Source organism: Chiloscyllium plagiosum, chromosome 36, assembly GCF_004010195.1.
Source record: "Chiloscyllium plagiosum isolate BGI_BamShark_2017 chromosome 36, ASM401019v2, whole genome shotgun sequence".
NCBI lineage: Eukaryota > Metazoa > Chordata > Chondrichthyes > Orectolobiformes > Hemiscylliidae > Chiloscyllium > Chiloscyllium plagiosum.
The window spans coordinates 36,552,455-36,567,976 of NC_057745.1; the positions used below are offsets into that span (position 1 = coordinate 36,552,455).

At 42.6% G+C, this 15,522-nt stretch overlaps 1 protein-coding gene across 9 annotated transcripts in view; it reads left to right on the forward strand.

The window, feature by feature from the left end:
• ankdd1a (ankyrin repeat and death domain containing 1A) overlaps window positions 1-15,522 on the forward strand; it is a 294,535-nt gene that overhangs the window by 188,932 nt on the left and 90,081 nt on the right. For all 9 annotated transcript variants that reach the window (XR_006309520.1, XM_043677683.1, XM_043677682.1 and 6 more), the window contains 2 exons: window positions 7,252-7,347; window positions 9,916-10,117. Coding sequence is in view for 8 of the 9 variants with exons in the window: in XM_043677683.1 (XP_043533618.1) it covers window positions 7,252-7,347; window positions 9,916-10,117 (298 nt within the window). In the remaining variant the exon portion in view is untranslated. The remainder of the gene's footprint in view (window positions 1-7,251; window positions 7,348-9,915; window positions 10,118-15,522) is intronic.

A 15,522-nucleotide genomic window follows, 5' to 3' on the forward strand; every position in this document is an offset into this window, starting at 1 on the left:
TCTCCCACCCCCCCCCATCCCAACACTCCGAATGAAGGGCTTATGCCAGAAACATCGATTCTCCTCCTCTTCGGATCCTCCCTGAACTGCTGTGCTTTTCCAGCACCATACTTTTCTACCCTGATCTCCAGCTTCTGCACTCCTCACTTTCAGACCTCTCCAGATGTCCGATAACTTTTTTTCCCTGATTATTGTTTCCAAAATCTTCCCCACAACTATTGCTAAACCAATGGCTGGTCAAAGATGTCATGTTACCCAGGGTGTACTTGTCTGGTGACCGGCCTACACTGCTTACAGGAAAGATCGGATGGTTATAAGACCATAAGACATAGGAGCAGAAATTAGACTATTCAGCTCAATGAGTCTGCTCCATCATGCAATCACGGCTGATAAGTTTCTCAATCCTTTCTCCCACTTGATCCCCTTGATACTCAAGAACCGATCTATATATATTCAATGACCTGGCCTCCAAAGCCTTCTGAGGATATGAATTCCATAGATTCACCACTCTCTGGCTGAAAATGTTTCTCCTTATCTCCATTCTAAAAGATCATCCTTTTACTCTAAATCTACTCTGAGTCCTAGTCTCTCCGACCAATGGAAACATTTTCCCAACGTCCACTGAGTCCAAGTCATTCAGTATTCTGTGTGTTTCAATTAGATCACCCCTCATCCTTCTAAATATCATCAAGTATAGACTGAGAGTCCTCAAACGTTCCTCATATGTTAAGCTTTTCATTCCTGGGATCATTCTTATGAACCTCCTCTGAACACGCTCCAGGGCCAGTACATCCTTCCTGAGATATGGGGCCCAAAACTGTGCACATTACTCCAAATGAGTCCATCTTGCTGAGGACATGCAGGTCCTGGGCCTCCTCCACAGCCACCCCCTCAACGCCCAACGCCTGGAGGAAGAACGCATCATCTTCCACCTCAGAACATTTCAATTCCAGGGTATCACTGTCGACTTCGCCAGTTTGCTCATTTCCCCTACCCCCACCTTACCCCAAATTGCACTGTCTCAGATCATAAGACCCTACAATGGATAGTGAGGACAGCTGAGAAGATCATCACGATCTTTCTTCCCTCCATTATAGACATTTACACCACACGCTACATCCACAAGGCCAACAGCATTGTGGAATTCCCCACAACCCCTTATTCAAACCTCCTGCCACCTGGCATTAGAGACCGGAGCACAGGGTCTCTCACAACCAGACTGTGCAACCTGCCAGCTCAGCACCATCCTCATGACCTGTCCTACTTGCCAATCTTCCTTCCCACCTATCCACTCCACCCACCTCTCCAACCTATCACCTTCATCCCCACCTCCATCCACCTATTGCACTCTTAGCTACATTCTCCCCAGCCCCATTCCCCTCCCATTTATCTCTCCACCCCGGAAGCTCCCAGTCTCATTCCTGATGAAGGGCTCCTACCCAAAACATCGATCTTCCTGCTTCTCGGATGCTGCCTGACCTGCTGTGCTTTTCCAGCACCACTCTAATCTTGACTCTGATCTCGAGCATCTGAAGTCCCCACTTTCCCCTATATTATGATCACTGCTCCTCAGGGTTCCTTCACCTTAAGCTCCCTTCCTGCTTCTCGGATGCTGCCTGACCTGGTGTGCTTTTCCAGCACCACTCTGATCTCGAGCATCTGAAGTCCCCACTTTCCCCTATATTATGATCACTGCTCCTCAGGGTTCCTTCACCTTTAGCTCCCTTACCGAGTCAAGATTTACTTGTCATTTCTACCATATACAAGTGATACACTAAAAACGAGACAGCATTCCTCTAAAGCCAAGATGCTACATCGGCAACACAAATTACGCAACAGTACAGTCATACACAGAGCACAAAGTCCATAAGAAAAATCCAAAACACGCAAGACAGCACAGTAATCCTGACAAGACCAGACAAAAGGCACAGTGGTGGACAAATTACGCTGTAATAATGAATTATTATTAATAAACCATTGTTTTAGCAACAATTTGAAAAGTTGTGCAAAGAATTGCAGGTGGAATAGAGTGTGATCATACAGTGTTAAGGCGCCTGATGGCTTGGGGGAAGACACTGTTGCACAGTCTGGTTGTGAGAGATCCAGTGCTCCGGTCTCTAATGCCAGGTGGCAGGAGGTTTGAATAAGGGGTGTGTGGGGAATTCCACAGTGCTGTTGGCCTTGTGGATGTAACGTGTGGTGTAAATGTCTATAATGGAGGGAAGAAAGATTGTGATGATCTTCTCAGCTGTCCTCACTATCCATTGTAGGGTCTTATGATCTGAGACAGTGCAATTTCCAAACCAGGTAATGATGCAGCTGCTCAGGGTACTCTCAATAAACCCTCTGTAGAATGTGGTGAGGATGGGGGTGGGAACTGGGCTTTACTCAACCTACGCAAAAAAGTTGAGATGCTGCTGAGCTTTCTTGGTTATGGAGCTGGTGTTGAGGGACCAGGTGAGATCCTCCGTTATGTGGATGCCAAGAAATTTGGTGCTCTTCACGATCTTCATGGGGGAACCGTCGATAGCCAGTAGAGAGTGGTCGCTCCGTGCCTTCCTGCAGTCAACAACCATCTCTTTCATTTTGTCCACATTCAGAGACAGGTTGTTGGCTCTGCATCAGTCCGTTAGCCACTGTACCTCCTGTCTGTATGCTGACTCGTTGTTCCTGCTAATGAGACCCACTACAGTCGTGTCATCAGCGAACGTAATGATATGATTCGAGCTGTGCATCACTACACAGTTGTATGTCAGCAGGGTGAACAGCAGTGGATGGAGCACACAAGTCTGCCTCATTGCACAACACTAATTTCAGTATTGCCTGTTCCCCAGTGGGCTCCACCACAAGCTGATCCAAAAAGCCATCTCGTAGATGTTCCAAAAATTCCTTTTCTTGCAATCCACCACCAACCTGATTTTCCAGTTCACCTGCATATTGAAATCCCCCATGATCACTATAACTTTACACGTCTTTTCTATCACCTATCACCTATATTGCACTCCAGTTCCTGACTACTATTTGGAGGCTTGTACGTCAACTATTTATTTTTTACCTTTGCGGTTCCTCGATTCTACACTATCTGATCCTACTTCGTTTCTTACCATTGATTTGATTTCCTTTCTTACTAATGAGGCAACCCCACCCCCTCTGCCCACCTGCCTTTCTTTTCGATAGGATGCATATCCTTGAATATTCAGCTCCCAATCCTGATCCCCTTACAAGCATTTCTCCGTGATACTCCCTGCGTCATACCTGCCAATTGCGATCTGCGCCTCAAGCTCATTTACCTTATTGCTTATACTATGTGTATTCAGATATAACACCTTCAGACCAGTGTTGACCGTCCCTCTTCTCATTGTCATTCATTTGTCCAATGTACTTGAAGTTTGATTGCTGAACCCGGTCACCCCACTATTTAGTTTAAAGCTCTGTCTAGAGCCTTAGTTATGCAATTCACTGGAACTCTGATCCCAGCACATTTCAGATAAAGGCAACCCCAAAGGAACAGGTCCATTCTTCCCCAGTACTGGTGCCAATATCCCATGAATTCAAACCCATTTCTTCTACACTAATCTTTGAGCTATGCATTTACTTGCTTGATCTTATTGACTTTGTAGGAGAAAGTGAGAACTGCAGATGCTGGAGATCAGAGCTGAAAAATGTGTTGCTGGAAAAGTGCAGCAGGTCAGGCAGCATCAAAGGAGCAGGAGAATCGACGTTTTGGGCATAAGCGGTACCTACCTTCCTGAAGAAGGACTTATGCCCGAAACGTCGATTCTCCTGCTCCTTTGATGCTGCCTGACCTGCTGCGCTTTTCCAGCAACACATTTTTCAGCTCTTATTGACTCTGTGCCAATTAGCTTGTGGCTCAGGTGGTGATCCAGTGATAATTGCCTTTTTGGTTCTGCTTTTTAATTCAGCTTCTAGCTGTTACTATTCCCTTAGCAGAACCTCTGCTCTAGTTTTATCTATGTCGTTGGTACCTACATGGACCACTACCACTGAATCATTACCCTCCCACTACAAGTTCTTCTGCAACCCAGATGAGATATCCTGCACCTGAGCACCAGACAGGCAACACAAGCTAACTATACCATCCCCAATTACAAGAACATTTTTTTTTCTACTCCCGCAGTGTAGTGGTCAGTCATGTTATCCTCTCTGCAGTTCCTATTCTGGTCAACACAGAACAAAATTCTTGAATCTGTTGGACAAGGACAGGGGCTGAGGCTCCTGCAACTCTATATCCTGCACCCCTGTACCTACCTCACTCACAGCCACACAGTCCTTTCCCTGACCACTGGCTGAATCTGCATTAGTTAGTCTAAGGGGCATGACTGTCTCCTGAAACACAGCATCCAGGTAACTCTCCCCCTACCTGATGTGTTGCAATGTTTGAAGCTCAGACTCCAGCTCATCGATTCTTAGCTGAAAGAACTTTCAGCAACCAACATTTACTACAGACACGGTTACTGTGGGGTCCACCAACTCCCACAGTGTGCGGAAACAACACGTCACCTAACTCTCCATCCTTGTTTTATTTAATTAGTTTTGAATTTTTAAAAAATGTTTAAATGTATTTGTATCTCTGTCTATGCAGTTTGTAACCAATGACTAAGGTGTAGCCAATAAATAATAAGATTCTAGCTGTTACTATTCCCTTAGCAGAACCTCTGCTCTAGTTTTATCGATGTCGTTGGTACCTACATGGACCACTACCACTGAATCATTACCCTCCCACTACAAGTTCTTCTGCAACCCAGATGAGATATCCTGCACCTGAGCACCAGACAGGCAACACAAGCTAACTATACCATCCCCAATTACAAGAACATTTTTTTTTCTACTCCCGCAGTGTAGTGGTCAGTCATGTTATCCTCTCTGCAGTTCCTATTCTGGTCAACACAGAACAAAATTCTTGAATCTGTTGGACAAGGACAGGGGCTGAGGCTCCTGCAACTCTATATCCTGCACCCCTGTACCTACCTCACTCACAGCCACACAGTCCTTTCCCTGACCACTGGCTGAATCTGCATTAGTTAGTCTAAGGGGCATGACTGTCTCCTGAAACACAGCATCCAGGTAACTCTCCCCCTACCTGATGTGTTGCAATGTTTGAAGCTCAGACTCCAGCTCATCGATTCTTAGCTGAAAGAACTTTCAGCAACCAACATTTACTACAGACACGGTTACTGTGGGGTCCACCAACTCCCACAGTGTGCGGAAACAACACGTCACCTAACTCTCCATCCTTGTTTTATTTAATTAGTTTTGAATTTTTAAAAAATGTTTAAATGTATTTGTATCTCTGTCTATGCAGTTTGTAACCAATGACTAAGGTGTAGCCAATAAATAATAAGATTCAATTTAACACAGACTCCTTTTTAGCCAATCAGTTCACAGCAGCCCCCCTCCCCCCCCACCTCGTGATGTCACTTTTCAGTTTCTTCTCAGTCGAAAATGTTTCGAATCAGAATCTCTTACTTTCCCAGAGTGCGCTCCACTCGCTCCTGGTCAGCTCCAGTCCTGAATTGCAGGCCCCAAATCCAAAAGGTAACTTTTTATAATCTCTCACCTTCCCAGAGTGTTCTCCTTTCACTCCCGCTGAACTCCAGTCCCAAAATGCCAAGTGATGCCAAGCCTTTCTACTATGACCACCCAAACCACTTTTGCAAGTTGGGGTGTAAGCCATCTATTCCAGGTGAATTATCCATTCTAAGCATGGACATCATTTCCAGTTCATTCAGCCCATCAGCTTTCATTCCATCCAATACTTCGATCACCTTTGTTTCTATTGACATTTTATCAGTATCTTCTGTCTTAGAAAATATTGACACCAAGTACTCCTTTAAGTACTTACGTCAAGTTTGTTTGTTTGTATCACCCTCTTTGTGTTTTATAGAATCCATTTCTTGTTACCAACCTACTGTTTACATGCTGACAGAAATGTTTCAGATTTCCTTTCACATTCTATTTTCATATTCTGTTTGTCAGAAGATACATATTGAAGAAATAGATTTTTAGAGTCTATAAGATTTCAAAGGGTATGAGGAGAGAGTGGGAATATGGTGCTGAAATAGAGGAACAATCATGATCATGCTGAATGATAGAATGGTCTTGATGGCCCAAACACTCCATTCTTGCTCCTATTTTCTATGTTTCTGTGTTTTACTTGACCTCTAACTTTGCTGTTTTTGACCTGGTTCTTGCTTGAAGAATTCTCTTGTTTATCATGCACATTTTTTTCTAACATCATCAAGGGATGATAGGAACATGGTACTTAACTTGCATTACGATAAAAGGGTGATCCGGAGGGAAGTGTACCACCTTTAAAACTGAGAACCATGATATTATCAATTAAAATGAGAATACTGTATGGTGGATATTTGAATAATTACATTGTGTCAGTATTTATTGTGGATGAAGTGGTCAGCATGCCTTAAATTCCAAGGGGACTGTGTTGGAATCAATGCCAGAAATTTTCTAGATGAAGGAAAATGATGACAATACAACAGATAGCCAAAACTGTAATTTTCGAACTCTTACTTTAGATTAGAATATTGTGCCAGTCACTTCTCTATTTAACCAAGGTAAGTTAGAAAACCATGGCAATTATAAACAGCCTAACATCTATGATCAAAAATTACTAGTGTATTATTAAGGATGGGGTAATGGCGACATTGAAAATTTTCACCTCATCTAAAGGAGCCATGTTAATTTTTTTAATGAAGCTGAAGTAGTGCACCGGATATAGTTATTATTTACCTATTGATGTAACTCAAATGAACATGCAGGTGCCAATTGATAAAGTCCCTCATAAGAGACTAATCTTATATAAAAATTGTGCTTCAACAGTGATGTTCTGTATTTGCTACCCAGACTTTTATAGAGTGAACTGGGACAGTATATGAAATGAGTGACAGTCCCAAATATGCTCAGTTACAATGAAGAAGGCTAGCTTTAAATCAGCCTTACAAAATGTCTTCAATAAATCTCTGCAGGAACATATTAACATTTTGCATCTTTATGGGATGTTGTTGCAATTGCCATGTACCAATTCACCACTCCACAAAGACTTGATTGATTATTTTTCGCTGATTTAACATTGTGTGCAACATAAGTCTAAGGAACAATATTCAGTGTATGGGTTTGAATTGATTAAGAATTGTTTGACAGAATTGTTGATTATTTTTCACTAGTCAACATTTTAAGGATGAAATTAATCTGATTTTTCCACTTTTGTTTTAGCAAGGAAAAACATCCTTGGAGATAGCAGCACGTGGGAACCATATCAATTTGGTTGATATGATTATCAAAGCAGACAGATTTTATAAATGGGAAAAGGTGAGTCATCTGTCATAAGGATAAAGTTCAATATTTGACGTAATTTCTTTTTGTATTAGAGTTTGTCTTTTATCTCTATCAGAGATTGTAGGCTGAGGTTCTCAACAGCCTTTGAAAACATTACATTGGCAGCATATGAGGAGCTCAAAATCCCATTTACCTTCAAAGAGTTTGAAAAGCAGCACAATGCACTTTTGTGATTGGCATCCACTGTGTTCATTGCCTAATTGAGGATGCCGAATGGATTTGGTAGTGTAGATGAGCAGAGAGATCTCGGTGTCCAGGAATACAGATCCTTGAAAGTTGCCACCCAGGTTGACAGGGTTGTTAAGAAGGCATACAGTGTTTTAGCTTTTATTAATAGAGGGATCGAGTTCCGGAACCATGACGTTATGCTACAGCTGTACAAAACTCTGGTGCAGCTGCACTTGGAGTATTGTGTACAGTTCTGGTCACCACAATGATACATGGTGTTAGGGTAAAGTATTAGCATGGATAGAGGATTGGTTGACGAACAGGAAGCAAAGAATAGGGATAAATGAGTGCTGTTCTGATAGGCATTCAATAACTAATGGTGTGCCTCAGGGACCAGTGTTGGGACCGCATTTATTCACAATTTACATAGATGATTTGGAGTTGGGGACCACACATAGTGTGTCAAAGTTTGCAGATGACACTAAGATGAGTGGCAGAACAAAATGTGCAGAGGAACATGGGTTAAGTGAGTGGGCAAAGGTCTGGTCGATGGAGTACAATGTTAATAAATGTTAAGTCATCCATTTTGATAGGATTAACAGTAAAAAGGACTGTTACTTGAATGGTAAAAAGTTACAGCATGCTGCTATGCAAAGGGACCTGGGTGTCCTTGTGCATGAATCACAGAGGGTTGGTCTGTAGGTACAACAGGTCATTAGGAAGGCAAATGGAATTTTGTCCTTCATTGCTAAAGGGATTGAGTTTAAAAGCAGGAAGGTTATGAGGCCACACCTGGAGTACTGTATGCAGTTTACTCAGTCTCTCCTCATAAACCAACCACCTCAACTCCAGAATTAACCTAGTGAACCTCCTCTGCACCCCTTCTCGTGCCAGTACATCGCTTCCCAAGTAAGAAGCCATGATTTCATTGAAAAGTTGAATGGACTGATAGCTGAGTGATCTACTCCTATTACGATATTATGCTTGTCTCCTTGTCATTCCTGCAATATTATTTAGATGTTATGGTACAGAAATGGCTTTAGTTTTTAAATTTTGGCTTCCTAAACGTAAACAAAATTGCATTTTGTCTCAACTGTTTCAAGCATCAACTTTATGATCTTTAGGCAAGGACTTTAAACCAATTAGGGGGAGAGGAGCATATGTAGGCTGATAAAACAAAGATATATGGTCGCATTGCAGAGCAACTATTTTGGGAAGGGGAAGAGATGCTAATTATTCTTGAAACTCAATTTGCAATTTGTGATTTTAAAAGATTTGTTTTTGAAGAAGGGGTTAACTGAGAATTAAGAATAAGTGAAAGTTAGGTCAAATATAATAAAGCAATATAAGTAAGCATAGTAGGCCAAGGCAAGTATAGTCAGCATGAGTGAAGTAAGTTAATGCTATTATTACATAAGCATTTTGTTGTTTAAAAAAAGGAATTGGCTTAAAGGAAGTCATGGCAGCAGATCCTCTCTAGTGCTATATGGCAAATCATGGAAGCTTCAGTTGTCCCTGGTGGGCATGTGTGCAGGAAGTGTGTCCAGCTGTATCTACTGACGAAACACATTTTGGAGCTGGAGCTGTGGGTGAATTCACTGTGGAGCATCCACGATGCTGAGCATGTCATGGATAGTATAGTCAGTGAAGTGATCACCCTGCAGGTGAAGACTGAACAGGCAGACAGATTCAGTTGACCACCAGACAGTAGAGAAAGAAAGGTGGTATATGAGTATCTCCCCTCCGGCTCCATCATGGCCATCTCCCTTTCTAATAGAAACACCGTTTTGGATACTGCAGGTGAAAGCAGTGGGAGCCAACTTCATGACACCATGGTCTGGTGCACAAGAGGGGAGAGGAATGGCAGGCTGTAGTGGTATTTTAAGGAGAACACACAGGCTCTTCTATCATTGCAGAAGAGATTCCAGGATGGTATGTTGTTTCCCATCTGCCAGGGTCAAGGATGTCACTGTTTGGCCAGAGGGTATTCTGAAGGTGGGATAAACAGACAGAGATCTTGGTACATATTGGTACCAATGATATAGATAGAAAAGATGGTGAAGCACTGCAAACAGAGTTTAGTGAATTAAGAAATAGGTGAAAGTACAGGACTCGAAAGGTAAGATGTTTAATCATTAAGAAAATCAAGGGATTATGTGGATAAGGCAGGAAAATGGAATTGAGAATAATCCGATCAGTTATGGTCTAATTGAATGGTGGAGCAATCACGATGGACTAAATGGTGTTCTTCTGCGATCACGTTGTATGGCCTTATCTGGAAAGGAATAGAATTTCATCAATAGATTTGTGCAAAGAAATCTAAATCTTTATTGAACTAAACAGAAACACAATAAATAAAACTTTCATTTTCAGGATCACCCAACCATTGATTCAGAGTCCAGTGTTGGAATGCATGTGACCTTCAGACAAGACCACAGACCAGAAACCCAGCACATTCGTTCAGTGATATGGAGACTAGCAACAAAATACCTAAAACCAAATGAGTGGAAGAAACTTGCACATTTCTGGAAGTTTACAGAAGCACATATAAACGCCATTGAGCAGCAATGGGCAGGTAGGAAATAACAAAGCCTTTCAGTGAATGTTGTGTACATTCATGCATCTCTCCACTCAACAAAGCATGGTGCAAATATTAACATTCCCTACTTAAACCGGATATAGTTAAAATCTCAAGTCTACCTGGCACTGTATTACCCATATTGAACAACTCCCTGTTAAATTTATCGCATTTAACAAATGTATACTCCCACTTCCTTCTGTGTACAATTCGTGGCTATGCCTTCAGCTATTAAGGCTCTAATGTTCAGAAAAGATTTACAAGGATGTTGCCAGGGTTGGAGGATCTGAGCTACAAGGAGAGGCTGAACAGGCTGGGGCTGTTTTCCTTGGAACATCGGAGGCTGAGGGGTGACCTTATAGAGGTTTACAAAATTATGAGAGGCATGGATAGGATAAATAGGCAAAGTCTTTTCCCTGGGATCGGGGAGTCCAGAACTAGAGGGCATAGGTTTAGGGTGAGAGGGGAAAGATATAAAAGAGACCTAAGGGGCAACTTTTTCACACAGAGGGTGGTACGTGTATGGAATGAGCTGCTAGAGGATGTGGTGGAGGCTGGTACAATTGCAACATTTAGGAGGCATTTGGATGGATATATGAATAGGAATGGTTTGGAGGGATATGGGCTGAATGCTGGCAGGTGGGACTAGATTGGGTTGGGATATCTGGTCGGCATGGACGGGTTGGACCGAAGGGTCTGTTTCCATGCTATACATCTCTATCACTCTATTATCTATAATTGGCACCCAACTCCTTAAACATTGGCACGGTGGCACAGTGGTTAGCACTGCTGCCTCACAGCACCAGAGGCCAAGGTTCAGTTCCTGCCTCAGGCAGCTGTCTGTGTGGAGTTTGCACATTCTCCCTGTGTCTGCGTGGGTTTCCTCCAGGTGCTCCGGTTTCCTCCCACATTCCAAAAATGTGCAGGTTAGTGAATTGGCCATGCTAAATTGCTCATAGTGTTGGGTGAAGGGGTAAATGTAGGGGAATGGGTCTGGGTGGGTTGCTCTTCGGAGGGTCAGTGTGGATTTGTTGGGCCGAAGGGCCTGTTTTCACACTGTAAGTAATCTAATCCAAGTAATCTAATCTAATCATTCACACTCTCCATCACCAATACACAATAACAGACATGTGTACCAAAGGGCCATAATGAGACCATAAGATGTAGGAGCAGAAGTAGCCATTAAGCCCATTGAATATGCTCTCCCATTCAATAAGATCATGGTTGATCCTGATAATCGTCAACTTCACATGCCTGCCTTTTCCCAGTAACCCTTGAATTCATTACTGATTAAAAATTTGTCAGTCTCAGCCTTGAATATTCTTAATAATCCCACCTCAACAGCCCTTTGTGCTAAAAAAAAATCACAGATTGTGAGAAGAAATTCCTCCTCATCTTTGTCTTTGAAATAACTGCATGGAGGCTGATATCCCATCACCAAGTCATCCTTTATTGACATGTGCACAGTATGAGGGCTCTGACCAGTCAGCTCAGAGCTAGCCCCTAGAATGAGGTGAGTCTCTGAATTTCCTGTTTATATCTGTCCACTTGGGCTCCCTGATTGACCCAGGTAAACAATCCTAATCAAGGATGTCCTAGTCAACGAAATTCACGTGGCCTTCATTCCATTTATTCCTTTGATTCAAGAAGGAGGGGGAGAAACCATGGTTTCTAACAGCCTTTGTGGCTGGTGTGAAGGGCCAAGTATGTTTTGCTCCTGTCCGTTTTACGAGGTAGCAGCTTTCAGGTGATTCACATGTTTGTTCAGGACCACCGCACCTACTAAAGCGCTCTATGTCAGAGGTTCTGACCTCTCGTCGACCTTGCCTCATACCCATCCAGGGCCATTTCACTGGTTTTGACACCAATCCTCGTCTCCTGAAATAAACTGTCTCTCTTGCTTAGACGAGGCACGTGGATGGTTAGCTTCCTGCTGCCATTCCACCCCACCCTCATCCCCACCCCCTCAGTCTGGGAATATCAGATTTAACCTGGTGTGGCAGCTTCTCCCCATCAGCAACTCTGCTGAAGCTATCCCTGTAATTGTGTGAGGGGTAGTCGTTTAATCAAACAGGAACCGGGACAGTTTGATATCAAGTGAAGCTGTAGCTGTTTCTTTAAGCCTGCCCCAACGTTTGGACTGCTTTCTGCCAGACCATTGGATAATGGATCGTGTTACATCTCATATTTTCAACGGGAATCCGAGTCACAGTGTGGTTTCAAGTGACCTGTATTGCGGTTTACACATCAATTACAGCACAGCAAAAAGGCAATAAGGCATACTAAAAGATTCACAATTTATAAAGTTTATACCCCCCTTCTTGCTTACTATTGGTCAGCGGTGCCAAGTTACCCATTTGTAATTAGCTCTCTGATATAGCATCTTACATAGTTCAAGCTTGCATCAGCAATTTCCATGTATTTCCAATTAATCATGTCATTGTACAACAAAGAAATGGACAGGCTTGTGGTCCACCCTCAGTCCTTCATAATATTTTCCCAGACTTCCTTATCTTTCTTCTTGGGGTTTTTCACAATTGATACCATATTCAAGTATTAGTTGCCAGCTGCACCGTGTTAACTGCCAATTGATAGGATTCGTGCCTTTCACTGAAGGAACCTTCTAAATTCCTCATTACAGGAAATGCAAATGAATATTAATTTTTGGTCAGTTCCAACAAAGTTATGTGGTTACACCTAATGTTAGAATTCTTTAGCTAACAAGTTGTGCCTTAATATGTTCATTTAATCCACATTGCATTGTCTACTAATCTCTGCATTCATTCCTCCCTGTAGTAATAAAGGATTTGTTTTTACTGTCTGAAACTGGTTTGAATCTTTTCCTTTAATGCTTTCAGTGTGATAACTAATTTGGAATCTATATCCATAATTAATGATTAAACAACTAATTGGTGTAAAATGTTCTTACCTATGTCTTATGCATCAGAGCTGCTCTAGTGTTCTACTTGTGGAAACTACATTAATCAAATGGTAAACATTATTATCTATGTCTTATGCACATTCAGCAACCTTGAGTAAATGTTACAGTCAGCCCTGTTCTGCTGCATTAGCCACGGCAGCCATTGGCCATTTTGTGCTACTCAGTTATGGACAACCCTAATAGATAGTATGGAGCTGTCCAAATGCCATTCGACTTTAGGAAATACTCAACATTCCCACTGGTAAATGATGTCCCATTGTCCATGACCAATTCTTTCAGGAGTCTGTCTATCACTAACGATGCTCTCAGCTTTTCAGTCATCTTCCCTGAATTTACTGAATTAACTCTATGCATGCCCAACCACCTTGGGCAGACATCCACAATGACCAATAATGTTGAGTCCATATAAGTCTGAGGGTTTACCTGGCCATTCCCATGAATCTGAGGGCGCTGCTGATGGTAACATTTGTCCTTGATGGCTCTCTAGGCACTGCCCCACCAGTGCAACTATGTTGTCATCCAATCTTGGCCACTGCACATAACTTCTTGCCAACATTTTCATTTTGAAATGACCCTGGTAGAACTCAGTCAGTATCTGCCAGTGATCTTTAGTCGAGGCAATCACCCTTGCTCCCCGTAATAATATGCCACTGATCAGTGATCTGGTCTCACTGGGTCCAGAAAGATGTCAATCCTGCTTGTGATGGACCTTCTGTTGCCCCCTTTACCACCTGTTTCAGTTTTTCTAGGATGAGATATTTTCGTGTTGAAAGTTGGATATTGTCATCGGTGACTGGAAGGGTGTCCAGGAAGTTTAAAACCAGAAGAACCCTTCAATGACAGGAGGCACCACCAGTAGTGTATCTGCCAATGGGCGCTGGTTTCGGCATTCACATTTGCCACTTGCCCTCCTGGACAATGTTCCAAACTGTAATTGTTTGCACTGAGAATAAGGGTCTACCATTGAATTTGACCAGAAACTGCCTTCCAATGGGTGTAACCCACTCCTTTCCACTCTGTAGACCAGGTAGATCACTTGAGACGCCTGGAACCCTTCTAAGTTGTGTGCCTGCCTGAGAGGAATGTTTAAGCATGGTCTCCAAGTGTTCTATATTGGTCTTCTCGGATATTAGTTCATTATCCAGATAAATACAACTTGCGGTAGACCTGGTAAAATATTCTCCATTGTCTGCTGGCAAAGAGTGCTGGCAGATGATACCCCAAATGGTAGTCGTGTATTGGTACAAACCTTAACGAGTATTAATTTTGGCATACTACAGGGACTTCTGCTCTGGTTGTAATTTCAGGTAGGTGGGGCTCATGTTCAGCTTTGTGAATGACAGCACCCCCCTCCCCCCCACAAAATCCCCACAAACGTGAACCAAAAAGCATCAGGCTTCCCAATTGTTATGGCTGGTGCTGTCCATTCAGCAAACTGTACTATTCCTTCGTTTTCCAGCCTCTTAATTTCTGCCTCTATTTTTGCACGCAAGGCAAATGGCACTGGATGGACCTTCCAGAACTGCAGAATTGTTTCCTGGTCAGCATTTAAGGTTTTAGTTTCTGATGCCTCAGAGAAACTTGGACTCCTAATAACTGGAAATGCTGTGGGTCCAGAAGCAGTCAGGAGAATTACTCGTTGCTTTTCATCTACCCCAATGTCATTTGCCTAGAAAAAAAATTATTTCCACATATTAGGCCCAGTCTTCAATGACAGGATTGAACAAGTCAAGTTTTCCAAATGGTATCAGAAATGTTTACCCAACTCAAAGATGACTGTTGCCAGTGAATTTTCTCTAAGAATATATTGTTTTCTCTCACCGTCACTGAAAACACTGCATAAAGGTCGATATCCCTTAACCAAGTCATCCTTTATTTACATGTGCACAGTACATGGGCTCTGACCAGGCACCTCAGATCCAGTCCTGAGAATGAAGGGAGTCTCTGAATTTTCTGTTTTATATTTTTTCTCGTTTTATAATTTCCTTTTTATTTTTTTTTCTTTGCGGTAGTGCTTATTTTTTCCCCAGCACCCATGTTGTGTGTGTGCAGGTGTGAGACACAGTGAAAGACACAAAGTGCACGAATCTTTATTCAAATTCCACCACCAGGAAGATAGGAAAACACCCGGGTGTCCTGTGACAAACACTGCCCTTCACATCAAAGGGCAGTGCTGTGTGATCAAAACAGTGAAGGGGAGGGTAGGGACTAAATCAAAATAGAGTAATTTCCTATTTATTTTTTTTCTTTTTCTTTTTTTTTCCATGGTGTGTGTGTGTGCAGGTGTGAGACACAGTGAAAGACACAAAGTGCACGAATCTTTATTCAAATTCCACCACCAGGAAGATAGGAAAACACCCGGGTGGCCAGTGACAAACACTGCCCTTCACATCAAAGGATAGTGCTGTGTGATCAAAACAGTGAAGGAGAGGGTAGGGATTAAATCAAAATAGAGTTGGAG